Source organism: Nycticebus coucang, chromosome 17 (genome assembly GCF_027406575.1).
Source record: "Nycticebus coucang isolate mNycCou1 chromosome 17, mNycCou1.pri, whole genome shotgun sequence".
Lineage (NCBI taxonomy): Eukaryota > Metazoa > Chordata > Mammalia > Primates > Lorisidae > Nycticebus > Nycticebus coucang.
Genome location: NC_069796.1, coordinates 46,608,688 through 46,632,323, shown reverse-complemented (window position 1 = coordinate 46,632,323; position 23,636 = coordinate 46,608,688). Strand labels below are relative to the sequence as shown.

The following is a 23,636-nucleotide window of genomic DNA, read 5'->3' as shown; positions in this document are numbered from 1 at the left end:
AATCTACCTAATGGAGTAGGGGAATAAAACACTTGGTTCAATAATTTTCCATCAGCAATTTTCATAATACTCAATAAACGTGTTTTTATCTAAGACCAACATCCTTGATACACATCTGCAAATCACATTCTTTATGATTGTAAAAGCAATTCATACTTACTATAAAGATTTTGGAAAAATACAGAACTACATAAAGGAAGAAACTAAAAGTTACTCATAATCCTATGACCTACCCTTTACTAATATTTTCATAAATAGTCTTATAGGTTTTCCTCCCACATGTGTACATTATTATAAGAGTAGGAGTTTTTTCTTTATGCACAATTAAGATTATTGAAAATATTTTGTAATCTAGTTTTAACAGTGTACATATATTTGCAACCTGGTTTTAGGTTTCTAATTAACACTTTGGTCATCAATTATTTTATTTTATTTTATTTTATTTTGAGACAGGATCTTGCTCTGTTGCCCTAGGTTGGAATGCAGAAGTAAACTCATAGCTTACTTTAGTTTTAAACTCCTGGGCTCAAGCAATCCTCTTGCCTTACTTCTCAAATAGCTAGGACTAGAGGTGTAAATCACCACACCTGGCTAATTTTTAATTTTCTTTTTTCAGAAATAGGTCTTACTATGTTGCCCAGGCTGATCACAAAATCCAGGGCTCAAGTGATCCTATTGTCTTGGTATCACAAAGTGCTAGGATTACAGATGTGAGCCACTGTACCCCCCCTGGTCACCACATATTAAGCTGAAACTCTGTGGTGGCCTGTCAGAAAAATTCACAGGTTGTAATGAAGGCATATGGAAAATGGCAGTCATTTTTAACATATATACCAAACATTATTATAGTATCTATTTGAATCCTACATAGTTAAGGTTATAGGCCATGGTCAAGCTCATTGCAAAGTCAGTGTAATATTAATGATTTATCTATACGCCAAGGAAATGGGGGACTAATATTTATTGAGCAACTTCTATATGCAACATTGCAGAACATTTTGCAAACATTGTCTCATTCATATATGGCATCTGTGAGTGAAAAAAAAAGAGATTTCTAACCTCTGTGTCCATAAAAATGGGAAAAGATAATGTAAGTTCAAATTCCTTCAACTCATGAAGGAAAAGACAGAGTGTTTTGATTAGAAATATTTAAATTCACTGTTGAATCAACATTAACTGTATAACTCCTCTGTTTTCTTCTGATTTTGAGAATAAAGGCTAGCTTTATTTTTTTTTTTTGTAGAGACAGAGTCTCACTTTATGGCCCTCGGTAGAGTGCCATGGCATCACACAGCTCACAGCAACCTCCAACTCCTGGGCTTAAGCGATTCTCTTGCCTCAGCCTCCCGAGTAGCTGGGACTACAGGCGCCCGCCACAACGCCCGGCTATTTTTTTTTTTTTGGTTGCAGTTCAGCCGGGGTCGGGTTTGAACCTGCCACCCTTGGTATATGGGGCCCGCGCCTTACCAACGGAGTCACAGGCGCCGCCCAAGGCATAGCTTTAGTAAGTATTACATTTTATCTTCTGTTGGGTAGACTTTTGCCTTACAAGAATGCAGTGCAATTTACTTTTGCATGAAATATATTCTGTGTGCTGCCATATGGTATTGCTTAGTGCATACTACTGCTTACTGTGAAGAAGTCTCTGTCTTCTTCTGATCTATAGGTAATAGAAGGTGCCTCTGGATGTGCGCTCATGTCACAAGTCAACTCAATGCAAACTGGCATGTAGATTTACTGCAGAGTTACAGGGAATGCAGATTTGATCTGGTGTGTGACAGTAGAAAGCTGTATTTTGCTGCCCCTGTGAAAGAAGTAGTTTGCTGTTTAAACATTGTTTTGGATAACTCCTTCCTTGGGTAGTCTAACTTAAGGCATCTATGGATGTACTGTTGTGTTTATGATTGTTGCATGTAATGTATCCTCTTCCTTACCAGAAAAAGATATGACAAAGTCTCCTTTGTTCATAGTACTTTGCTAGAAGCAAAAATAGTTATGACTATTATCACTTAGGCATTTTCTCAGAGCCCCTGCTTTCTTATTAGTAGAAAAGAAATAATAATAATACAAGACTTTTAAAATGATCAAGATTAATTAAGGCAATGCATATGATGTCCTCCACACAGAGCCTGGCACTATTAAAACCTGGATAAGCATTAGCTGAAATTGCTCTGAGGAAGTACTCACATGAAATTCTGGTTCTATCACCAATCAACATTTGTCAAAAAGGAGCAGCTTCGTAGAGAAAATCAGCTAAAGAAATTATAAATAATTTCGATAGAATATAGAGCTTTCTCTTTGCTGAGGGTAGGTCAAAATACCTGTGTTCGATTTGCATTCAGGCCAACTTCCATGCTGTAAACCTTTGAGATGGTCATAGTCTCTAGTGTCTGTTCCACTCTAAAATTGAAGCTCAGAGTTTCAGTTCATCAATTCAGTGCAGATGCCTTCAAATATTGTATCTGTATGCACAGAGAAGACTGCCATATGCTTATGAGCATTAAATGAGTAAATAAATGTATGTAAAACAATTAAATTCATGAGTGGCCCACAGCAAAAACTTCATAAATGTTCTCTTTCAAAAATAGTTTTATGGACCTGTTATGTACCTGTAGATGTGCTGGGCACAAGGTATAGAAAGGTGAGGGTGAACAGACCATATTTCTGCCTTCATGAAACTTAATGGGGCTGTGGATCGGGGCTGGTTCACAAAATAAAGTTCAGTTTGCTGAACTGAACAGAGCAATGATTGCTTGTGCTGCCTAGATGGGTGGTCATAGATTACACCCTTGGTGAGGACTGGTTCTATTTGCCGTGTTTAACGCTTTTGCTCCAAGTATCTTGTGAAAGGCATAGTAGGCACTTGATTCATGTTGGTTGAATAGATAAATGGATGCATGAATATCTGAGCAGGAGCCCAGTTAAAACTGGGTACTGCAGGTTTTGAGTTGAGGCTGTGTGTGGAGATATCACACAACCCCTGCAATTCGTAGACCCTGTTTCTGTGGCAAAGGCTGGGTCAGAATCTATGTAGGTGGATGTGAGGAAGTGGAAGAGGTTCTGAAAGCATGTATATAAATCAGTCTAGTCTGCATGTGTGTGAGGTAACATGGGAAGCAAAGTCTTTGGTTGTCCTTTTTTGTGTGCATTTTTGAGGTAAATCTCAGCTTGTGTGTGAATCTAGGTGTAGCTAGGTAAATCTAGCTGTGGGAAGGACCAGAGCATTAAGAAGAGTATTTTGCAAGGCAAAAATCTAGGGATGTGTGCACAACTGTGACCTGTAATGTAATTGTGTGTGATGCAAATTAGGGGTGGGTAAAAAACAAAACCTAGGTTGGTATACATAAGGTAAGAATGGGTTTATGTGGGTCAACGACAGGCTTTTGCGATTGTCAATGAAAGCGTGTGTGCGTGTGTGTGTTGTGTAAATTAATTCAGGAGTTTATATGAGGTTTGATTAGGTTATATGAGGTTTGAGGCAGATTATAGACGTGGGTGTACGTGTGAAACAACTCAAAGATCAGGATGAGGCAAGTCAGGATGAGGTGGGATTGTGAGTCTGTACTAAGTCTTGAGTTTGTGTGTGCTGTAAATCAGGACCGGGCTTTGAGATGAACCCACTGGGTTGGGCTGGATTTGTTTGTGAGGTAAACTCTGGAGTTACTGTGGGTGAAGCAGGGTTTGTGTGCGCATGTGAGTGAGTCAAGTTCCTGAGTGTGAACATTGCTAAGACATCTGAATTGTAAGTGTGTGAAAAAGTCTGGGGTTGCAGCGCGAGGGGGAGGTGAGCGCGCGGGTGCATGCGCGCGCGCGCCAAGTTTGGGTTTGTCTGTGTGATGGGCACCAGCGCCGCGTCCGCCCGGGAGGCCACGTTAGGGCTGGGGGTGCGCGGGGAGGTGCGGCCAGGCGAGAGGTTCCGCGAGCTGCTGAGCGCGCCGCTGCACCGGCCCGGCGCCGCGCGCTGCTGGCTCGCAGGGGACAGGCAGGAATCGGAGCAGCACTGCCGCCTCTGGCGCGAAGGCTCAGGCGCCTCCTCCTCCCCAGTCACTGTGGCTCGGCGCACGCTGCCGGCGGCTGCCCTTTCTGCCTCGGGGGAAGAAAACCTTTGGGTCCCGGTCGCGCTTGAACCATGGCCTCGGGCCGAAGGGGCTGGGACAGCTCGCATGAAGACGATCTGCCGGTATACCTGGCCAGGCCGGGCACCACCGACCAGGTCCCGCGGCAAAAGTACGGCGGCATGTTCTGCAACGTGGAGGGCGCCTTCGAGAGCAAGACGCTGGATTTCGATGCCCTGAGCGTGGGGCAGCGCGGCGCGAAGACTCCTCGGAGCAGCCAGGGCGGCAGCCGCGGCTCGGGGAGCCGGCCCGGGATCGAGGGGGACACCCCGCGCCGGGGCCAAGGCCGGGAGGAGAGCAGGGAGCCCGCGCCCGCGTCGCCCGTGCCCTCCGGGGTGGAGATTCGGAGCGCTACCGGCAAGGAGGTGTTGCAGAACCTCGGCCCCAAGGACAAGGTATGGGAACCCGAATCACTTCTCCGCCTGCCCTTCAGTCCCTTTTCCAACCCTGGTCGCCATGGCCCAGGCACAACTTTCTCCCGCTCACTTTTCACGAGGTTGGGGGGCTAGGAGGAAAAGGGCATCATCCTTTGAGCGTAGTGCGACCTGCTAACTGGACTTTGAATTCGTGCGTGTCCCCAATTGCAGCACCTTGGTGCGCTCGCGGCAGAGCGCGCCGCGTCCCCCACCCCTGCCGCCTTGCTGCCGCACCCCTGGGCCATCCGTTCCGGGTGGGTGTGTCAGCCTGGCCATCCCAGCAAGGCTCAGTGACTTCCAGCCCTTCTCTCTGCCTGAGTGACCAACTACACTATTGTCTTAGCCTCTTCTGGCCCCATATTGAATCTCAACCCGGGTCACTAGGGCAGAGGGCAAACTGATGCTGAGAAAATGGGGTCATCTCTGTAGAGCCCGGATGAAAGTACAGGACGGGTGGTCTCCTCTCTCACTCTTCAAACATCACTTGTGTCCCTGAAACTTTTGGGTTTGGAGGCACTAGACTAAACACCCGAATCTCTACGCTTCCCTTCTGTTCTAGCACACGTTTCACGCCTGTGTTTGCAAAGAGTGTATTTGTGTCCGTATCTTGGCACAAGACCGAGTATCACAGGGGTCCAGCTGCCTCTGCAAGAAAGCATTGTATTTTTGAAAATAGATGGGGGTATTAAGGGTGCATATTAAACTAGCACGAGATGCAAATTCCCTCCTCTTAAATGTGCCAAAGCCAATTTCTTCTGTATGTGTATTTTTGAGAGACTCAGGCCACACTGAACTGACTGAGGAGATGGCATGCTGATCCAGCTTGTCTTGATTGTCGTGTTTATTTCCTAGAAAATCAGAGCTATAGCTCAGAAATTCGGATCCTGGCAGGGCTGGAGGCTTCAAAGTTCAAACTAAGGCTTTTGAGTTGGGAAACAATACTAATCACATGTCCTCATCCTTGTCTAGGTAATAGCTATAAAATCCATCTGCATGTATTATTCTGCCTTAATATCTAGGAATAATAACCTGAAATGGAAATGTCTGCCTCAGAGCAATTACAGTTAATACTTATCCAGGTTTTTGTTGTTTTGTCATTAAAATGCAGTGAGCCAGTGAAAGGACAGTGTTTCACTCCACTGCTTGAGTTTTGAAAGTTTAAGCAAACAAACCAACCTTTAACTACAGATACCACTTGGGAAAGTAAGTATTGAAGTTAGTGCTGTTTAACCATATCTCACTGGGAAGCAGTGTTAGTGTCCCTTGGAATCACTCATTTAGTTTGTGATTTTCACATCATCCTTGGAATATGTGCTTCCTCTAGATCCTGCTTGCACACCCTTTTAGGGCAAATTTCTGATATTTTGGAAAGGTTTTGGCTGATACCTAAACCAAACAATAGCCCTATGAAAAGTTTTTGCCTCTCTTTGGGTCTGACTTGATCAGTATTGAAATGTTCCTTTCTTGACTCCAAGGGGTGGGAGAAGTGATGGAAAAGGTCGGTAACAATTGCTGTGAGTCAGTGCTATTCCCTTTGCTGGAACACCCCTGATGCCTGATGTAAGTCAGATAATATGCCTGGTTTGCAAGATTGAAGAATGGTAATTTGAGAAAGGGAAAATGTTCCTCCTTTAAACCCAGCAATTCTCTAGTTTACTTTCCTTTTGCAAACCCTATACTTTTGGCTCCTAATTGAAAAATAATAATACAAGCTAAGCATCAGCAGGATTTCTTGTGCTACATGGTTATTTGTAAGTTCCGGCTTGCTGTCAGCTTCATCCAGGACATATTATTATCTCTTATTTGGTTGAATCACACTGTCAGAAGAGACCACAGAGGTTATCTAGTTCTGACCTTAACGATTATTTCCTTGAGGATACAGATTAGGTGGTTGAGTTTATCTTTGTGGCTAGATGCTTGACACATTGGAGGTACTCTATACGTGTTTGATAAATTAAACTTCCCAGCCATCTGTTTTGCTACATAGGTGGTACAAAATGATCATCTGGCCTCTGCCTAAATACTGCTGTTGTCAGGGAGCTCACTACCTCATGAAACAACAACAAAAAAAATTAAGCCTAAATTTTCCTACCTATAGTTTTTTACAAATTATTCTTAGTTCTGACCTCTGGAAATATAAGAGTAAACATGTTTCCTTATACTGAGGTTATTTTAGTGATTTTTAAGAATGTGGGCTCTTACATTTGTCAAAGAAGGCTGGATGATGCCACAGTAACAAACCCCAAATTTCAGCAGCTTAATCATAAATTTCAATCTGCTTCTCGTTTACCATGAGTCGGTGGAGAAGCTTTGTTCATTATTGTTCTTCAGAAATCTGAATTGATGGATGCTCCATCTCCACACATCTGTGGTGGGAAGAGTACATGGTGGGTTGTACACTGACTCTTAACCCCCTGCTGGAGTGATGAATGTGATGTATGCTCACATTTTATTGGCCAGAGAAAGTTGTCCATATCCAACTTTACACAATTGGGGGAATGCACTCTTACCATGATCCTGTAAGACTAGAAATATTTGCCAAATAGCTCTAATATCTCTCCCAGATTTGGGGTAAAACCTGGCCAAACCTTACTAGTTATGTAACTAAACATATAACTTAGCCTCTTTTTTTCTTTTTCCTCATCTGCAAAATAAAGATAACAGCAACTCACTTTCCATATAATAAGAACTCAGTACATATTAGTAATTATTATTTCTCTTTAATTTTGACTACCCTTCATATGTTTGAGGGCAATCATCACATTCTTCCTAAATTTCTGTTTAGTTTTGATATTCCTAAGTTCTTCAGCATTCTATTTTATGAGCATTTCACCATTCTGATTTCCCTTTCAGGATATACTGTATCTTGTAAATATTTTTTTGAAATTATAATGTCCAGTATGGAACATGGTGCTTCAGTTGGGATATGGTCATTGCAAGGTGCGTTAGACTACTTAACTTTCTGAGTTAGATACAATATATGCTTCTGTAACAGAGGAGCACACCTAATAATTCAGTATCTGTGTCTCCCTGTGGTCTCCATAGAAAATTCTTTCAAAAACTCAAGCTTTCAAAAACGTCTTTACTTAAGTTACTGTTAAGTTAGGATATCCCCATTCTATGCTGGAGCAATTGAATTTAAAACAAAACTTAACTATATTGTTTGATATTTCTTCCTTCTATAGTATTCATCACTATCTTAGCTCATCTTTCTATTATATCAGAAGCATTTTGAACCTTAATTCTATGATATAACATTCCTTCTCCCAACTTTCTGCCATTTGCATATTTGATAGTATCACTTTTTGAGCTCTTTCCATGTGCCTATAATAACTATATATTTTTTCCATTTTTTCTCACAGAAAATGATTATATAGATAAAGAAATTGAAAATAAGAGATTCTGAATGTTCAGCCCCAAACCACGTGGATATGAATAATAAGGGAGGGATGCAGAATGATTTTTCTGACTCCAGAGTCCATGTATTTATATAGGAGGCTACTTCTTCATTTTAATTTAACCGGCCTGACTATGGTATTGGCTCCTGACATGTTAATATAATGCAGGGTAAGGACAGATTTTCCTGGCGCACCTCTGGAAACCTTTCTCCATCTTGCTACCAACTTATTACTCAGACAAACTTTGAGACCAATTGTTCAACCTTTGAGAACAATTGCTGCAAAATCCTTAGTCTTCCAAGTAGATTACAAAGCTAGCAAAAGAGATTTTTTAAACAAAAAAAGTCTTGATAAGATCAAAATATGCTTTGTCTCTAACTTATCTAATTATTATTCCTATCTTAAAGAAATAAGTTTATTTAATAAATTATGAAGAAGTTAAAATAACAAAAGTGTTTGGCAGAGTATAAATGTAAAAATATCTCTAAGTTATACTTCTGATGCTAGATTCCATGTTTAAGTATCACTACGTGCTAATATTATGGCTCTGAACCTACATATAAACACCTTGTTAAATTACATATTTATATTTTTCTCATGTTAGGAATTCATATTGCAAAAATCCTCTGCAAGATGGCTCACACTACTTTTTGTTTATAATTTTTGACATTAAAAAAGCAATTTTAAGTGAAAAGTAAATATTTTTTACCATTTCTCAAGATGCTTTTCCATGCACACAGAATTTTCCTGGCAGTAAAGAAATTACTCAGAGGAGGAGAACTATAATATATGGTCTGCCTAAAGCAAATGATACTGCAAAGACTTTGTCATCCAGCAAAAACAAAGTAATGACATTATGATTATACAGAGAGCTTATTGATATGTCCTTATCAGGAGCCTTGGGTCATTTCTACTTCCCTGCAGCCCATGTAGGTCACTTTTGTGCAAAATATTTCCTTTATGAAGTCAGCAGGGGCTTTGGATATAAAGGGAGAGACTTTAAAACAAATGAGATGAGATGTGGCTCTTACCTTTTTACCATTTGTCATTTTTTTTTTTGTCTTGGGCTAAAAGTTTTCAAGATGACTCAGAAAAATTGATGTTCTCCTCCTTACCCTGCGCAAGGGGAGACAGCTGGAAATAGAATTTTAGGCTGATACAGGCCTCTCCAACCATCAGAATGCAAATCCTGAGGGCAAATGAATTTTACAATGCTACTTTGACTAATCCAAGTTTGTACCTAGGCTAGGAAAACAGCCTCCTGCTCACCTGGCCTTCAGGCCACATTTGAATCTGGGAGTATATTTCCTTAACCAGACTTGGAAGTGTTGAAATCTTTCAGAGATTTGGTTTAGTTTGACAGTAGGCATTTGAGGAACATGGAAGAAAAAAAAGAAAACCTGCCTTCCAAGTAATGCTGGGATTGGCAGAGTTCCCTCAAAGTAATGGTCCCTAGAGACAGGATTTTGCTGACAGCTCTTGTAAGTAGTGTTTAAGATGGCCAGAGCACTGTCTATGATGTTTTCTGTTAGTGACTCTTATAGCTGATTCTCTTTGTGATTAATTTCTACTGGACATTATCCCTACAGATAATATTTCTATGAGACAGTGGATAAAGCTTGCTAGGAGTAGGAAATCTGGCTGAGGAGAATGCAATCTGTGACTGCAAGCTTAGTCGTCCATTTTCAGGAGGAGGCAGAAGGTCCATTTAGATGTGTAAGCATATTTTAAATTAAGCTTCTAGGAAAAAGTAATGTTAAAATATATCTGTACTCAACATGCAATCACACAGCATTCAGAAAACAGTTCTACTACATCAAAGCACAATGAGATTAGCAAAAACCAAAACAAAAGTGGATAAAGTATTAGCAGTCTTAGCTTCCAAACCCAACCTTTCACCTGCTGTATAACTGACATCTCCTCAAATCACATAGATAATCACACAGAGATATCTCCCTTCTTTCTGAGCTGTAGTTTCCTTCTTTCTAAAATGAAGGCGCTGGACCAGATGGTCACTATGGTAATGGTCTGTAAACTTTTTTGATTGTGCATCTTTGTCCAAAGATTTTTTGAGTGTGCTCCATATTCCTTATATGGATATGTGTATATGTATACACATATATGATACACATGTGTGTATAAAAAATTATATATATGCACATGTGTATATATATGTGTTTATGCATATGCATAGATATTGCATATTGGGTTTTGCACACAGATATATTAATATTTTATGACCATCATAAAATGCAAATTGAAAATATAAACTATAAAAGAATAAATGTCATTAAAATGTGAATATAAATCTGATTTTTCTTTTTACTTTATCCCACTGGCTTGTCTTGCTCAATTGGATGAGTACTTCAAAGTCTATAATCTTTGAAGTCTGTAATTATAGCACATAATAATCAGTGGTTTTAACATTGTAGCCATTAATGAGTTTATCACTCTGAGTTCTTTAATGGTATATGCCTTTTTTTATAAAGTCTTTTTTTTGAGACAGAGTCTCAGGCTGTCATCCTGGGCAGAGTGCTGTAGCATCATAGCTCACAGCAGCCTCCAACTCTTGGGCTCAAGCAATCCTCTTGCCTCAATTTTTCTATTTTTAGTAGAGAGAGGGTCTTGCTTTTGATTAGGCTAGTCTCGAACTGGTGAGCTCAAGCAATCCACCGGCCCCAGCCTTCCAGAGTGCTAGGATTATAGGTGTGAGCCACGGTGCCTGGCTGATGTATGCCTTTTGATTGAACGGTCTCCAAGAGAAAGTTATGAACTATTGAAGGCTTATGATGAGGCGAGAGACCAGGTGGTGGTTAGTGGTCAGTGCTCTGTGAATGTATATATGGAATTGGACCAGCATTTGTGGCTAACATGGGAATCCCCCAGTCTTCTCTTTCACTATTGGCTCTTCTGTGTCTTTTGCCTTGCCACATGAACTTTAGAGTCAGTTTGTCAGTATCACCAGTTTGATTGGAACTGTGTTGAATCTATAGATCATGTTGGGAAGAACTGATATCTTGACAATATGGAACATTCCTATTCATAAGCATGGAATATATCTCCATTTAGGTTGTTCTTTGATATCTTTCATTAGAGTTTTCTAGCTTTCACCATGTGGATCTTACATCTATTCTGTTAGATTTATATCTAAGTATTTCATTTTCAGGGTGCTAATGTAAATGGTTATGTCTTTTGATTTCAAATTCAACTCATTCAATGCTGGTATATCATAAAGCCATTGACTTTTGCATATTAATCTTTTATCCTGCAACTTTGCTGTAATCACTTCTTAATTCTAGGAGGGCTTTTGTTTATTGGGTCAATCTGTTTGGATTTTTGGCTATTGATTAATTTATTTATTTAGAGACAGAATCTTGTCTGTGTCACCTGGGTTAGAGTACAGTGGTATCATCATAAGTCACTGCAACTTCCAACTCCTGGGCTTGAGCAATCTTTCTGCCTCAGCCTTCCAAGTAGCTGGGACTATAGGAACACATCACCATGCCTACCTAATTTTTTTATTTGTACAGATGGGGGTCTCATTCTTGTTCAGGCCAGTCCTGAAGTCCTGGCTTCAAAGGATTCTCCTGCTTTGGCTTCCCAAAGGGCTAGGATTAGAGGTGTGAACCACTGCACCCCACTTTTTTGGATTTCCACATAGGAGATCATGACATCTGCAAAGAAAAAACGATTGTTTCTTCACTCCCAGTCTGCATAACTTTATTTGCTTTCCTTGTCTCATCTCATTAGCTAGACTTTCAATATAATGCTGAAAAGCAGTGGTGAGAGGGCATATCCTTGCTTTGTTCCTGATCTCAGTGGGAAAGCTTTGAGTTTCTTACCATTAAGTATGAGGTTAGCTGTAGGGTTTTTTTGTACCTGTTTCTTACTAAGTTGAAGGAATTCCCCTCTATACCTACTTTGCTGACTTTTTATCACTGATTGGTGTTGGATTTTGCTAGATGCTTTTCTGCATCTATTGATACAATTATGTGATTTTTTTTTTTGTTTAGCCTGTTGATGAGATGGATTCTCAAATGTTGAATTAGTCTTGCATACCTGGAATAAACCCCCTTGGCCATGTTGTACAACTTTTTATATACATCATGAAATTTGATTTGCTTACATTTTGTTGAGGAGTTTTGCATTTCCATTTATGAGAGATTTTTTAGTCTGCAGTTTGCTTTACTTGTAATGTCTTTGCTTGGTTTTGGTATGATAATGATGATGCTGGTATCATAGAATGATTTAGGAAGTATTTCCTCTATGTCTATCTCTGGAAGAGATTGCAGAGAATTGATATAATTTCTTACTTAAATATTTGGTAGATTTCACCAGTAAATCCATCTGGCCTGGTGTTTTCTGTTTTGGAAGATAATGATCTATTCAATTTCTTTAGATAGATATAGGCTTTCCTATTAAGATTTCATATTTCTTCTAGTGTGAGTTTTAGCAAACTGTGCCTTTCAAGGAATAGGTCCATTTCATGTAGTCCATCAAATTTGGGTATATAGAGTTGTTCACAATATTACTTTAGTACTCTTTTAATATCCATGAATTCTTTAGTGATGTCCCTCTTTCATTTCTGATATTAGTAATTTGCATCTTTTCTCTCTTGTTTTCTTAGTTAGCCTGGCTAAAGGCTTATCAAGTTTATGGATCTTTTTAAAAAACATTGTTTTGCTTTTCTCTATTGATTTCATTTTTTTGTTTTTGTTTTTGTTTTTTTTAGGCAGAGTTTAACTATGTCGCCCTCGGTAGAGTGCTATGGCGTCACAGCTGACAGAAACCTCAAAACTCTGGGGCTTAAGCAATTCTTTTGCCTCAGCATCCCAAGTAGCTGGGACTATAGGCACCCACCATATCACCTGGCTATTTCTTTTTTATTTTATTTTATTTTATTTTATTTTTTATTAAATCATAGCTGTGTACATCAATATGTTCATGGGGCACCATACACTTGTTTCATAGAATATCTGACACATTTTCATCTCATCAGTTGACATAGCTCTCCTGGCATTTTCCTAGTTACTTTGCCAAGACATTTACATTCCACATTTGCCAAGGCTCACATGTACCCTTGGCTATTTCTTTGTTGCAGTTGTCATTGTTGTTTAGCAGTTGTGGGCTGTGTTGGAACCTGCCAGCCTCAGTGTATGTGGCCAGTGCCCTACCCAGTGTCCTATGGGCACCGAGCCTGATGCCTTATTTTCAATTTTATTGCTATCTGTTCTAATTTTTATTATTACAAAATAATTTTTTATTTAGAAAGGAATGAAATCTTTTCTTTTGCTCGATTTAAATTTAATTTGTTATTTTTCTTGTTTTTTAAGTGGAGGTTTAGATTATTGATATTAGTGCTTCTTTTCTAATAAATGCAGTCAATACAATAAATTTTCCTTTAAGCACTGCTTTAACTGTATCCTACAAATTTAGATAAGTTGTATTTTCATTTTTCTTTTTTAGTTCAAGTTGGTTTTGTTTATAATTTCTTTTTAACCCCAGTGGTATTTAGAATTATGTTGTTTATTCTCTACCTGTTTGGGGATTTTTCACATTTCTCTCCTTTATTGATATCTAGAGTAATTCCACTGTGGTCTGAGATAAAACATTATATGATTTCTATCTTTTAAATGTATTGAGATGTGTTTTATGGCCCAGATTGTAGTCTGTCTTGGTGCATATTTCATCCCTGCTTCAGAAGAATGTAATCTGTTGTTGTTGAATGAAGTAATCTGTAGCTAGACAATTACATCTAGTTGATCAATAGTGTTGTTGAGTTCAATTACGTCCTTACTAATTTTCTGTGTGTTGTATCTGTCTATTTGTGTTAAAGTTTTCAGCTGTCATAGTAGATCAATCTATTTCTACTTAGAGTTCTTTTAGGTTTTGCCACATGTATTTTGATTCTCTCTTGTTAGGCATATACGTGTTGAGGATTGTCATAATTTCTTGGGGAACTGATCCTTATCATTATGTAATATTCTTCTTTATTTCTGATGACTTTTCTTGCTCTGAGGTCCACTCTGTCTAAAATTAATATGGCTACTCACACTTTCTTTTGATTAGTGTTAGCATGATATATATTTCTTCATCCTTTTACTTCTAACCCCTTGTTGAAGGGGTTAAAATACAATTGTCTTTGTATTACAAGTTTTTTTCGTTTTCATAGTTTACATATAATTGGTTCTTACTTTTTGTTCTGCTTTGACAATTTCTGTCTTTTAATTGGTATGTTTTGCATCATTGACATGTAAGATGATTATTGATGTAGTTGGGGTAATTTCTACCATATTTATTAATGTATCCTTATTTGTTGTCCTTGTTCTTTCTATTTTTGTCTTCCATAGCTTTCCTGCCTTTTCTGGTTTTACTTATACATTTTATATGATTCCATTTCTCTCCTTTCTTAGCATATCAATTATACATTTAAAATTTTTTTTAAATGAGTACCTTATAGTTTGCAATATATATTTACAACTAAACCAAGTCTGTTTTCAAATATCCCTATACCAATCCATCAAATACCTTATGATGATAAAATATTCCTAATTCTTCCCTCCCATCTCTTGTATCTTTACTTTCATTTATTTCAGTTATACATAAGCATATATATTTGTATAAGCATACATAATTAAATACATTATTGCTATTACTGTTTTGAATAAACTTAACCTGTTAAACTATTAAGAATAAGAAAAATAAAGTTTTTATTTTATGTTCATTTGTTTATCTTCTGATATTCTTTATTTATGTAGATACAAGTTTCTGGCCTATATAATTTTCCTCCTACGTATCAGAAGAACTTATTTAAACATTTCTTGCAAGACTGCTCTAATGGAAATAGATTCTCTCAATTTTTGTCTATGTGTGAAACTTATTAAATCTCCTTCACTTTTGAAGGATGATTTCATAGGGTTAGAATTCTAGTTTATTATTTCTTTTTCTCTCAATAATTTAAATATTTTACTCTACTCTTTTGGGTTTTGAGAAGTTAGATATAATTCTTATGTTTATTCTTTTTTTCTTCTGGCTTCTCTTAAGATTTTTTCTTTATCTTAGATTTTCTCAAGCTTCTTTATGATTTGCTTAGGTGTAGTTTTTTGTTTCTTTGTTTGACATTTATCCTGCTTGCTGTTCTCTAAGCTTCCAGGATCTGTGGCTCAGTGTCTGATGTTAATTTTTGGGAAATTGTCCGTCATTATTGGCTTCCAATATTGCTACTCTTTCTTTCTTTTGGTATTTCCATTATGCATTTTACACATTCAGTTATCCCATGTTCTTGGATATTCTATTCTGGTCTTTTTTCAGTCCTCTTTTCTCCTTATTTTTCAGTTTTGAATGTTTCTTTCGTTATATCTTCAAGCTTAGTAACTTTTTGCTTAGCTGTGTCTAATCTACTAATGAACCCACCAAGAGCATTTTTCCTTTCTGTTGCAGTATTTTTGATCTATAGCATTACTTTTTGGTTCTTTTTGGGTTTCTGTGTCTGCTTAATTTATTCACCTGTTCTTGAATATTGTCTGCTTTTCAAATTTAAAACCCTTAGTATATTCATTGTAGTGTTTCTAAGCTCCTATTCTGATAATTCCAACATTCCTGCTATATCTAACTTTGGTTCTGATGTTTGTTTATTTTCTTCACATTTTTGCCTTAGTATAATTGTAATTTTTTGTTGGAAGATGGATATGATGTACTGAGTAAAAGGGACTCCAGTAAATAGGCCTTTAGTAATGCACTGGTAAGACGTGGGGGAAGAGGTTAGGTCCTAATCATTAGTCCTATGATTAGGGCTAAGTCTTCTGGTGAGGCTGTTCCCTTGACTATGAACTTCATGAGTGCTTGTCAGTATTCCTGCACCTTCCTACCTGGAACAGGATGCTTGGAAGGAAGAGTGCTGGACTTGTATCTCTCCTTCCTCACTGGAGGGTTAGAGCTGGATGAACTTGGGTATTCTCCAGTCCTCCAGGTAGGTTAGCCTCTGATAAAACCCCAGAGCCCAAGGTTCTGGAAAAAGGAGTTTCTCCGAGTTTTTAATTCTTGGAGCTGTCCATACTCTCCTCCAGCAATTAATCAATTACAATTCAGGTTTTCCTACCCAAGCCTGGTTCCTGTGGAAATTTCTGCTTATGTAGCCCTGCTTGGTTGTGTATGAATTATGAATTCTCTGTGTCTGCCTGTCTACCCAGTTTCTGGAGAAGCAGTTTCTCTGCCAGATCTAAGACAAGGTGTTGATTATTCAGTTTGTTCAACTTTTTACTTTTTAGGACAGAGTGATGACTTTTAGGCTCCTTACATGCCAGACCAGACACCCTAATTACGTTTTAAACCTCAGATATGGCATCTTGTGGTGCATTAAAGATTTTCTAAAGTGTAACTTAACACATTCAGGGCTCTGTTGTGGTGTGCCCCATATTGAATCACTAATTCATTTTAATTGAACATTTATGTTTTTAGTTTTTAAATTTACTTTCTCTTTTGTTACCATGGGCAAAAAGGTGATAAACTATCTAGACACATCTTCACACACATTTATTTCATATATTTCCTGTGCAAAACTTTAGGTGCAGGACTCCAGTTATACAAAGCCAGGGGAGCCTCTTGTGTAAATTCTGTAAGAAAGAAGAGAGTGAAGCCTGAAATAGAGGAGACATTACATTGATAAAATTATTCAACAGTAGATGAGCTTCCAGGGCCATAAGAGCTAGCTAAATGGAGATAAAGTAAAAGACCAGGAAGAGGAAGAATTTTAAATCTCAGCTGGAGATAAAAACATAAGAAAGAAAGCTGAAATTATAAAAGAGAACTAAATCTAACTAAGAGAACAGAATTTTTCTCTATCAAAGTAGTTCCCTCAATAATCTCTTGGAATTTTACTTTCTCCTGATTTGGGGGCACAAATAAGAGCTCCAAGATATGTTTTTCAAGGAAATACTACTTTTATGGAGTACTTATGTGTGTGAGACAATGAGATTTCTAATCCTTATGACAACTCTACAAAGTAAATATTAACATCCACATAAGCTAGAGGAGAAACAGTATCAACAGGTTTCTATAATCATATGACTAGAAACAAAGTCAAGATTTAAGCCCAAGTACTACTATTTTTTTTTTTAGTTTGTTTGTTTGTTTTCTGGTGTGGTGGCAGCTAAGTATTGGCACTGAATGCTTGACTAAAGAAGTATCCAAAATTAGATATCTACCAGAGGACATTTCTGAATTGTTGACAGCACGGGGCTCACAAAATCAAAATAAATCAGAATTTGGTCAAATCCAAAAAGTGAACACAGCAGCTATAACAAAAAACATCAGAAGCTGTGAAAGAGGCCAGCAGCTAAAGAAAGGGAAAGAAGAAGTGGAGAGGGACTCAGTCAAGTTGTCATGATATGCCCAGTTGGGGCAGAAAATATTCAAAGGATGGTGGTACAGATTAGGCTCAAATCTAGGTCAGAATGATACTGGAGCCCACATACTGTCATTCTAGATGGTCTGCATGGAGGGCAGAACCATCTGGCTTATTTCCAAGAAGCTAGATTAATATCTAAAGAGCAAAGATGCAATGCTTATGTTGGATTGGAAGTGGGCAAGGAAGGGTTTTTTTTCCTTTGGCTAATATTCCCACATCCTGCTACCGGCATAGAAGTAAATAAAACCAACCACATGCAAAGTTGTGTGATAAATGGGTATTGAATGAGAAGGGAAAAATATAGTTAATGAATAATGATATGTCAAAGAATTGGTAGGGAAAGAAGACTATATCCAGAGATACAGTTTTCTCCTACATACCACCCAGGGAGGGTCAGGAAGCCAGACTGTGGTACATTAAGGGAACTTTTTATGATGATTACAAGTTGGGGAATGGGGAGTTCAAAATGGATGTGAGGGGTTTGAAATGAAGGCATTGTATGTGACCATCTATGCTGTCCACTAAGAGAGGGCAAATACAGAGTGAGATATCTCTCTATTATCTAGTAGGAGTCTGTAATTTTTTCCATAAAGAACCAGTGAGGAAATATTTTAGGCTTTGCAGACTGTGAAGTATCTGTTCCAACTGCTCAATTCTGTATAGCAAAAGCAGCTGTAGACAGTATGTAAAAGAATAATTGTGGCAGTGTGCCAATACAATTTTATATCCAAAATAGCTGCTGAGCTGCATTTGGCTTATGGACAATAGTTTGCCAACTTCTGGTCTTAAATACAAGACAAAGGGTACAGGTGTACGTGTGTCTGTGTATGTGTAGGACTGAGTGGCAGAGTCATGGCAACTTTTCAGTACGAAAAGATTCATAAATTTGAGGTAGAGTAATAATCAAGCAAGACAATCTGAAAGGCTCAGAAACACTCCTTCCCCTTTCGGGATGCTTGAGATTGGAGGAGGAAATTAAAAACAAATACATAGCTGACACTCAAGAGGAGAACAATCCGAGATATTCAGAGAATGTAAATTTCTGTAGTGGAGGCAAGGCTTTGTTGAAAGAACAAAGACAAGAGAAAGGGGGAGGTTAAAGAGATAACCTGGAAATGACAGTGGGAAAGAACCAAATAAGAGGAAGTCCGAGTGATTGGAAGAAGGTCAAGCTTAAAATAAAGCTTTGCGAGAGGCTAGAAAAGGAGAAAGGCAGCAAGCAACCTGAAGCTGCACAGCAGAGAGAAGGGTGGAAAAGGCCTCTTGGTGTTATTAACAGGATATGGCTTCGTGAATGGGGAGAATGGCTAGGCTCACTCACTCTTAAAATATGTAAATAGATTAAATATGTGGAGTTTGAAGCTTGAAATAATGGATTCTCCAAAAAAAGTATGATCAAGAATTTGTATGGAAAGGGTATACTTGCGGGAGGGTGAGTTGATTACCTTTTAGGAGACGTGTGCTCACCATTCAGGAAATGGGACTTTTGGATGCAGGTCAGGTATTCACCTGGGATCGGTCTACTGAGGCACTCAGAGCGGCTCTCCACTCACCATTTCATTCATTTATTCTTTCATGTATTCACGCACCCAACAGATATTTACTGAAAAGGGACACAAAGAAAGGGGCTTCAAGGAGGATGGGAGGACAGCCTGGCCTGCTGAACAAGGAAGTTGGAGGGCCCACAGTCATCGCCCAGCAACTCTCCCCCAAAAGGGGAAGAATGTGGGTATGAGGTAAGCCAGGTAACCAATGACCAATAGAAAGAGACAATAGGTAATGGCCAATAGAAAAGGGCAATAATGCTTGGAGGTGCAGAGAGGCCAATGAAAGAGTTGTAACCAACTTCAAATGGAGAGAGAGAGAGTACTTTTATCTGCGACTGCCTTTGCGACTCCATCTCCTACCTCTTCTCCTTCATGAGAGGAACCCACTTCCAACTCTTTTTGGAAGTGCTGTAAACTTTCTCTTAGATCTGGAATAAAATTTCTCTTTGTTACACTGAAACTTGTGCAGGTTACTGTTCACGCTGCCTGTGCTTCTCCAGTTTTATTTTCCTTTCCCACTCTCTTTTGCTTTTGATTACCACCGTGCCTGGGTTGAACTTCCTATCCCAGCTGAGTAATTGAACCAGGTCAACTGGGTTTGGGGAACCAGGACTCCCAAACCCCAACATTTACCGTGCAACTACCATGAGCCTTTTCAAGGTCAGCAGCAGTCAGAGATCTATCAGGGATTTGGAGGGATCATGGTGAAGAAATGGTGGCAGCTTTGGGCCGCATTCTGGTGAGAGAAAGAGAAAGGAGGAAAGTGATATTCATGAAAAGACCTCCCCATAATGGGGCAGAAGGTCATCCAACTAGACTGCAGAATCTCAGAGATGGGAGTAATTTCAAAGATCTTTTTTTCTCACCCTTTACCTTTACAGCCAGGGAAACTGAGGCCTCAAGAGGGGAATATGGATGAAAAATAAAAATCATGGAGTGTTTATTGTATGCCAGGCACTGTTTTCTTAAAATGTAGTAAAATAGGAAGAAAAGTATCCAATGTACTCAGCCCTACTATGAAACTAATTTATAACTTTCATATGAAAGCTGTAACCCAATTATAACCTAAGAATATGGGGAAAGGAGAAAGGGAGGGGAGGGGAGGAGGGAGGATGGGCGGAGTGAGGGTAATTGGTGGGACCACACCTATGGTGCATCTTCCAAGGATACATGTGAAACTTACTAAATGTAGAATATAAATGTCTTAACGCAATAACTAAAAAATGCCAGGAAGGCTATGTTAACCAGTGTGATGAAAATATGTCAAATGGTCTATAAAACCAGTGTATGGTGCCCCATGATTGCATTAATTTACACAGCTATGATTTAATAAAAAATTAAATTAAAGATGTGGTAAAGTACACATACCATAAAATTTATCTTTTAACCATTTTAAAGTACAATTCAGGCTTGCTGCCCATAGCTCAGTGAGTAGGATGCCAGCCACATATACTGAAGCTGGCAGGTTTGAGCCTGGCCTGGACCTGCTGAACAACAATGACAACTGCAACCAAAAAATAGCCGGGCATTGTTGTGGGCACCTGTAGTCCCAGCTACTTGGGAGGCTGAGGCAAGAGAATCATTTAAGCCCAAGAGTTTGAGGTTGCTGTGAGTTGGGACGCCACAGCACTCTACTAAGGGTGACATAGTGAGACTCTGTCTCAAAAAAAAAAAATAAATAAATAAATAAAAATAAAGTACAATTCAATGGCATTAAGTACATTTACAATATTGTACAATCTTTACAAGTATCTAATATCAGAACTTTTCCTTTACCCCAAAAGAAAACTCTGTACCCGTTAAGCAGTCACCCCTAGTCACCCTCCTTCTAGCCTCTAGCAACCACTGATCTGCTTTCTACTTTTGTGGACTTAACCTATTCTAAATGTTTCATGTAAATAGAGTCATATGATTTGTGCCCTTTGGCTTTTTTCACTTAGGATGTTTTCAAGGTTCATCCATGTTGTAGCATCTATCAGCGTTTTATTCCCTTTTTTGGAGACTGAGTCTCACTCTGTTGCCCCGGGTTGAGTGCTGGGGAGTCATCATAGCTCACAGCAACCTCAAACCCTGGGGTTCAAGAGATCCTCTTGCTTCAACCTCCGGAGTTGAGTCTGTACTACAGGTACCACAATTCCTGATTAGCTTTTCTATTTTTTTTTTTTTTTTTGGCCAGGGCTGGGTTTGAACCTACCACCTCCGGCATATGGGACCGGCGCCCTACTCCTTGAGCCACAGGCGCCACCCAGCTTTTCTATTTTTAATAGAGATGGGGTCTCACTCTTGCTCAGGCTAGTCTTGAATTCTTAAGCTCAAGCAATCCACCTGCCTCAGCCTCCCAGAGTACTATGATTACAGGCGTGAGCCACCACACCTGGCCTGTTCTATTCCTTTTTTTGAGTGGATGATACTCTATTCTGTGGATACGAGTTCAGAGGGTTAAATTCGTGAACTTATCCTAGAAAAAGTGCTACATACCTGATTGCTAAATATCACCACAGTTGCCTTCAAAGTACTCCCCTTAGCCAGCTGGTGACTCTAGTGATATTCAGCAGTGATGCATGTAGCACTTTTTCTAGGATGAGTCCTCTAACTTAGTTGTCAGACCTTGTATATCAGGTTTTGTTCATCTCCTTACCAGCTGATGGACATTGGCCTATCTCCACTTTTTGGCTATTGTGGATAGTGCCATGCTAGACACTTTTTAGAGTACATTATGTTTGTTAATTGACTTCCGTTCATGAAAACCCTTGGAAGGGGGTCCTACAATTATACTCTTTTTACAGATGCGAGAAGAAAGTTAGGTCACTTGCCCAAGGTGCATGGTTAGTAAAAGGGGATTGCGGAGATGGAGCTAAGACCCAACGTCTTTACCAGCCCAGCGTTCTTTCCACCCTACCCCCAGCTCAGCTCTGTGAGGGCAAGGCTGCCACCATCCCTGACTGTCCTGCTTCCCCACATGCACCTCTGCTAGAATATCTGGTGTGAATCAGTTGAATTATATCTCTCTGCTGAGTAATACACAGGAAATAAAAGGAAGAACCAGAGATTACTCATAAGATGTCATCCTATGCATTTTAATAGTAAATATATAAAATAACTGAAATATTCAGTAACAGGACATTATAAATAAATCATGGCAAATTCAGATGGCAGAATACTACAGAGCCATTAAAAATGCAGCTGTAGAAGAATAATGTTGGGGGAGAGTGTTCCCGGTACGTTTAGTCCCTCGGCTCTCTGAAGGGTAAAAAAAAACTAAGGTAGAGAGAAAGGAAATAACCTACATGGGTTCAAACAAGTCAGCAGAGCCAGAATTCTGTTTAAATCCCCACACCCATGCTCTTAGCCCAATCAAAACTTAAATGGACATTTTACAAAATCTTAGCATTGATAAGAGGGATATCAGGTGACTGGTGGTTTTCTTCTATTTCTTTAGTTCTGTTCCACATTTTTTACAATGTCATGCTTTGCTTTTGCAATTAAATAAGAGTACAATTTTGCTTACAAAGAAGAGGTTTCTGCTCAAATTAACCTCAAAACATAGTTGACTGAAAAGAGAGATTAAACCTGTCCTTGGCGATAAGAAAACCTAAAAATATAAAACATGTTGCCCACAGCAAAAGTAAGGAAGGATGCTGGTGAGAAAGTGGAGTACAGTTTTGTGGGGACTTTCTTTTCCCTTTCAACATTTGGGAACTATTAATGGATGCTGACCACTTCTTTTCCCTAAATAAGCATTTCTATTTCCCAGTTCCCTGCAAAGTTCTGATGATTTGAAAGAGCAGTTAACAAACCATTCCCAAACTTAATGCAATTGCAGCCAGGTCTTGTGTGAATGTGGTGGGGGTTTAAAGCATTCATTCAGTTATTTGGTTATATGCCTTGATGTCCTAACCCCTGTCCAAAATTTTGCTTTGCTCTACTTTCTGAATATTACAGTGAGCAACTTTTGGAGGGTCTGATTCTGTCTGTACTGTGTAGTTTCCACAGAGGATTTGAGAAATATGCTTTCTCTCTATCGTTAAGGACAAGAACAATACGGGTTTGTTATTGTTTGTTACTGTTGACAGGAACAACTCCATGAAAACTAGTCATTGTCTCTAAGGACTTAGGTTGTTGATATTTAATTCCAAATTTCCCCTTTCAAGTCCTGTCTCCTCATTAAATCAGCAGTGATGATGGCTCCACAATAGCTGTAATATTGTCATAATTTCCATAGAAACCATCTGTAAGGCTACAAACACAAGATTACACCCTCTCTGCAGGCTGAGGCAGGAAGGCCAGATGGACTATGAAGGGCGAGGCCCTCAATGAGACATAAATCACTTGGTGAGGGGGAGGACAATGAGGGAGGAAACTACGAGAAAAAATTGTGTTTGGTGCAGTCTTTGCCGCAGGATGAAATTCCCGAATGAAGTGGCCAGCAGTGTGGCTCCTTTCCAAGGCCAGTGTCTGGGCCTGGTTCCTTGCTAGGATCCTGGTGCTAAGGAGGCTGGAGACAGAGATTTCTTCTATGTGGGGTGCTGATTTCATAGCTCATCAGTCACAGACAGATAGACACTGACAGACAGACGTAAGGTCCTGGTCAACTTCTGTGTTCATAAAGATAAGAGACAGAAAATACCAAGCAATACTGCTCCTGTTAGCCAGGTTGGACCCTTCATGTGAATTGCTCATTGGACCATTATGATATCCCTGAGGGGAAGATAGCACTCCCATTTTACAGGTATGGTAACTGGGCTATTCTTACT

At 39.2% G+C, this 23,636-nt stretch overlaps 1 protein-coding gene across 1 annotated transcript in view; it reads left to right on the top strand.

Annotated features, from left to right (window-relative positions):
• The first annotated feature begins 3,923 nt into the window (after nucleotides 1–3,923).
• Nucleotides 3,924–23,636, top strand: part of DPYSL3 (dihydropyrimidinase like 3) — a 122,972-nt gene continuing 103,259 nt past the window's right edge. The window contains exon 1 of the mRNA XM_053566323.1: nucleotides 3,924–4,510. Within this exon, the coding sequence (XP_053422298.1) occupies nucleotides 4,130–4,510 (381 nt within the window). The 5' untranslated portion in view covers nucleotides 3,924–4,129. The remainder of the gene's footprint in view (nucleotides 4,511–23,636) is intronic.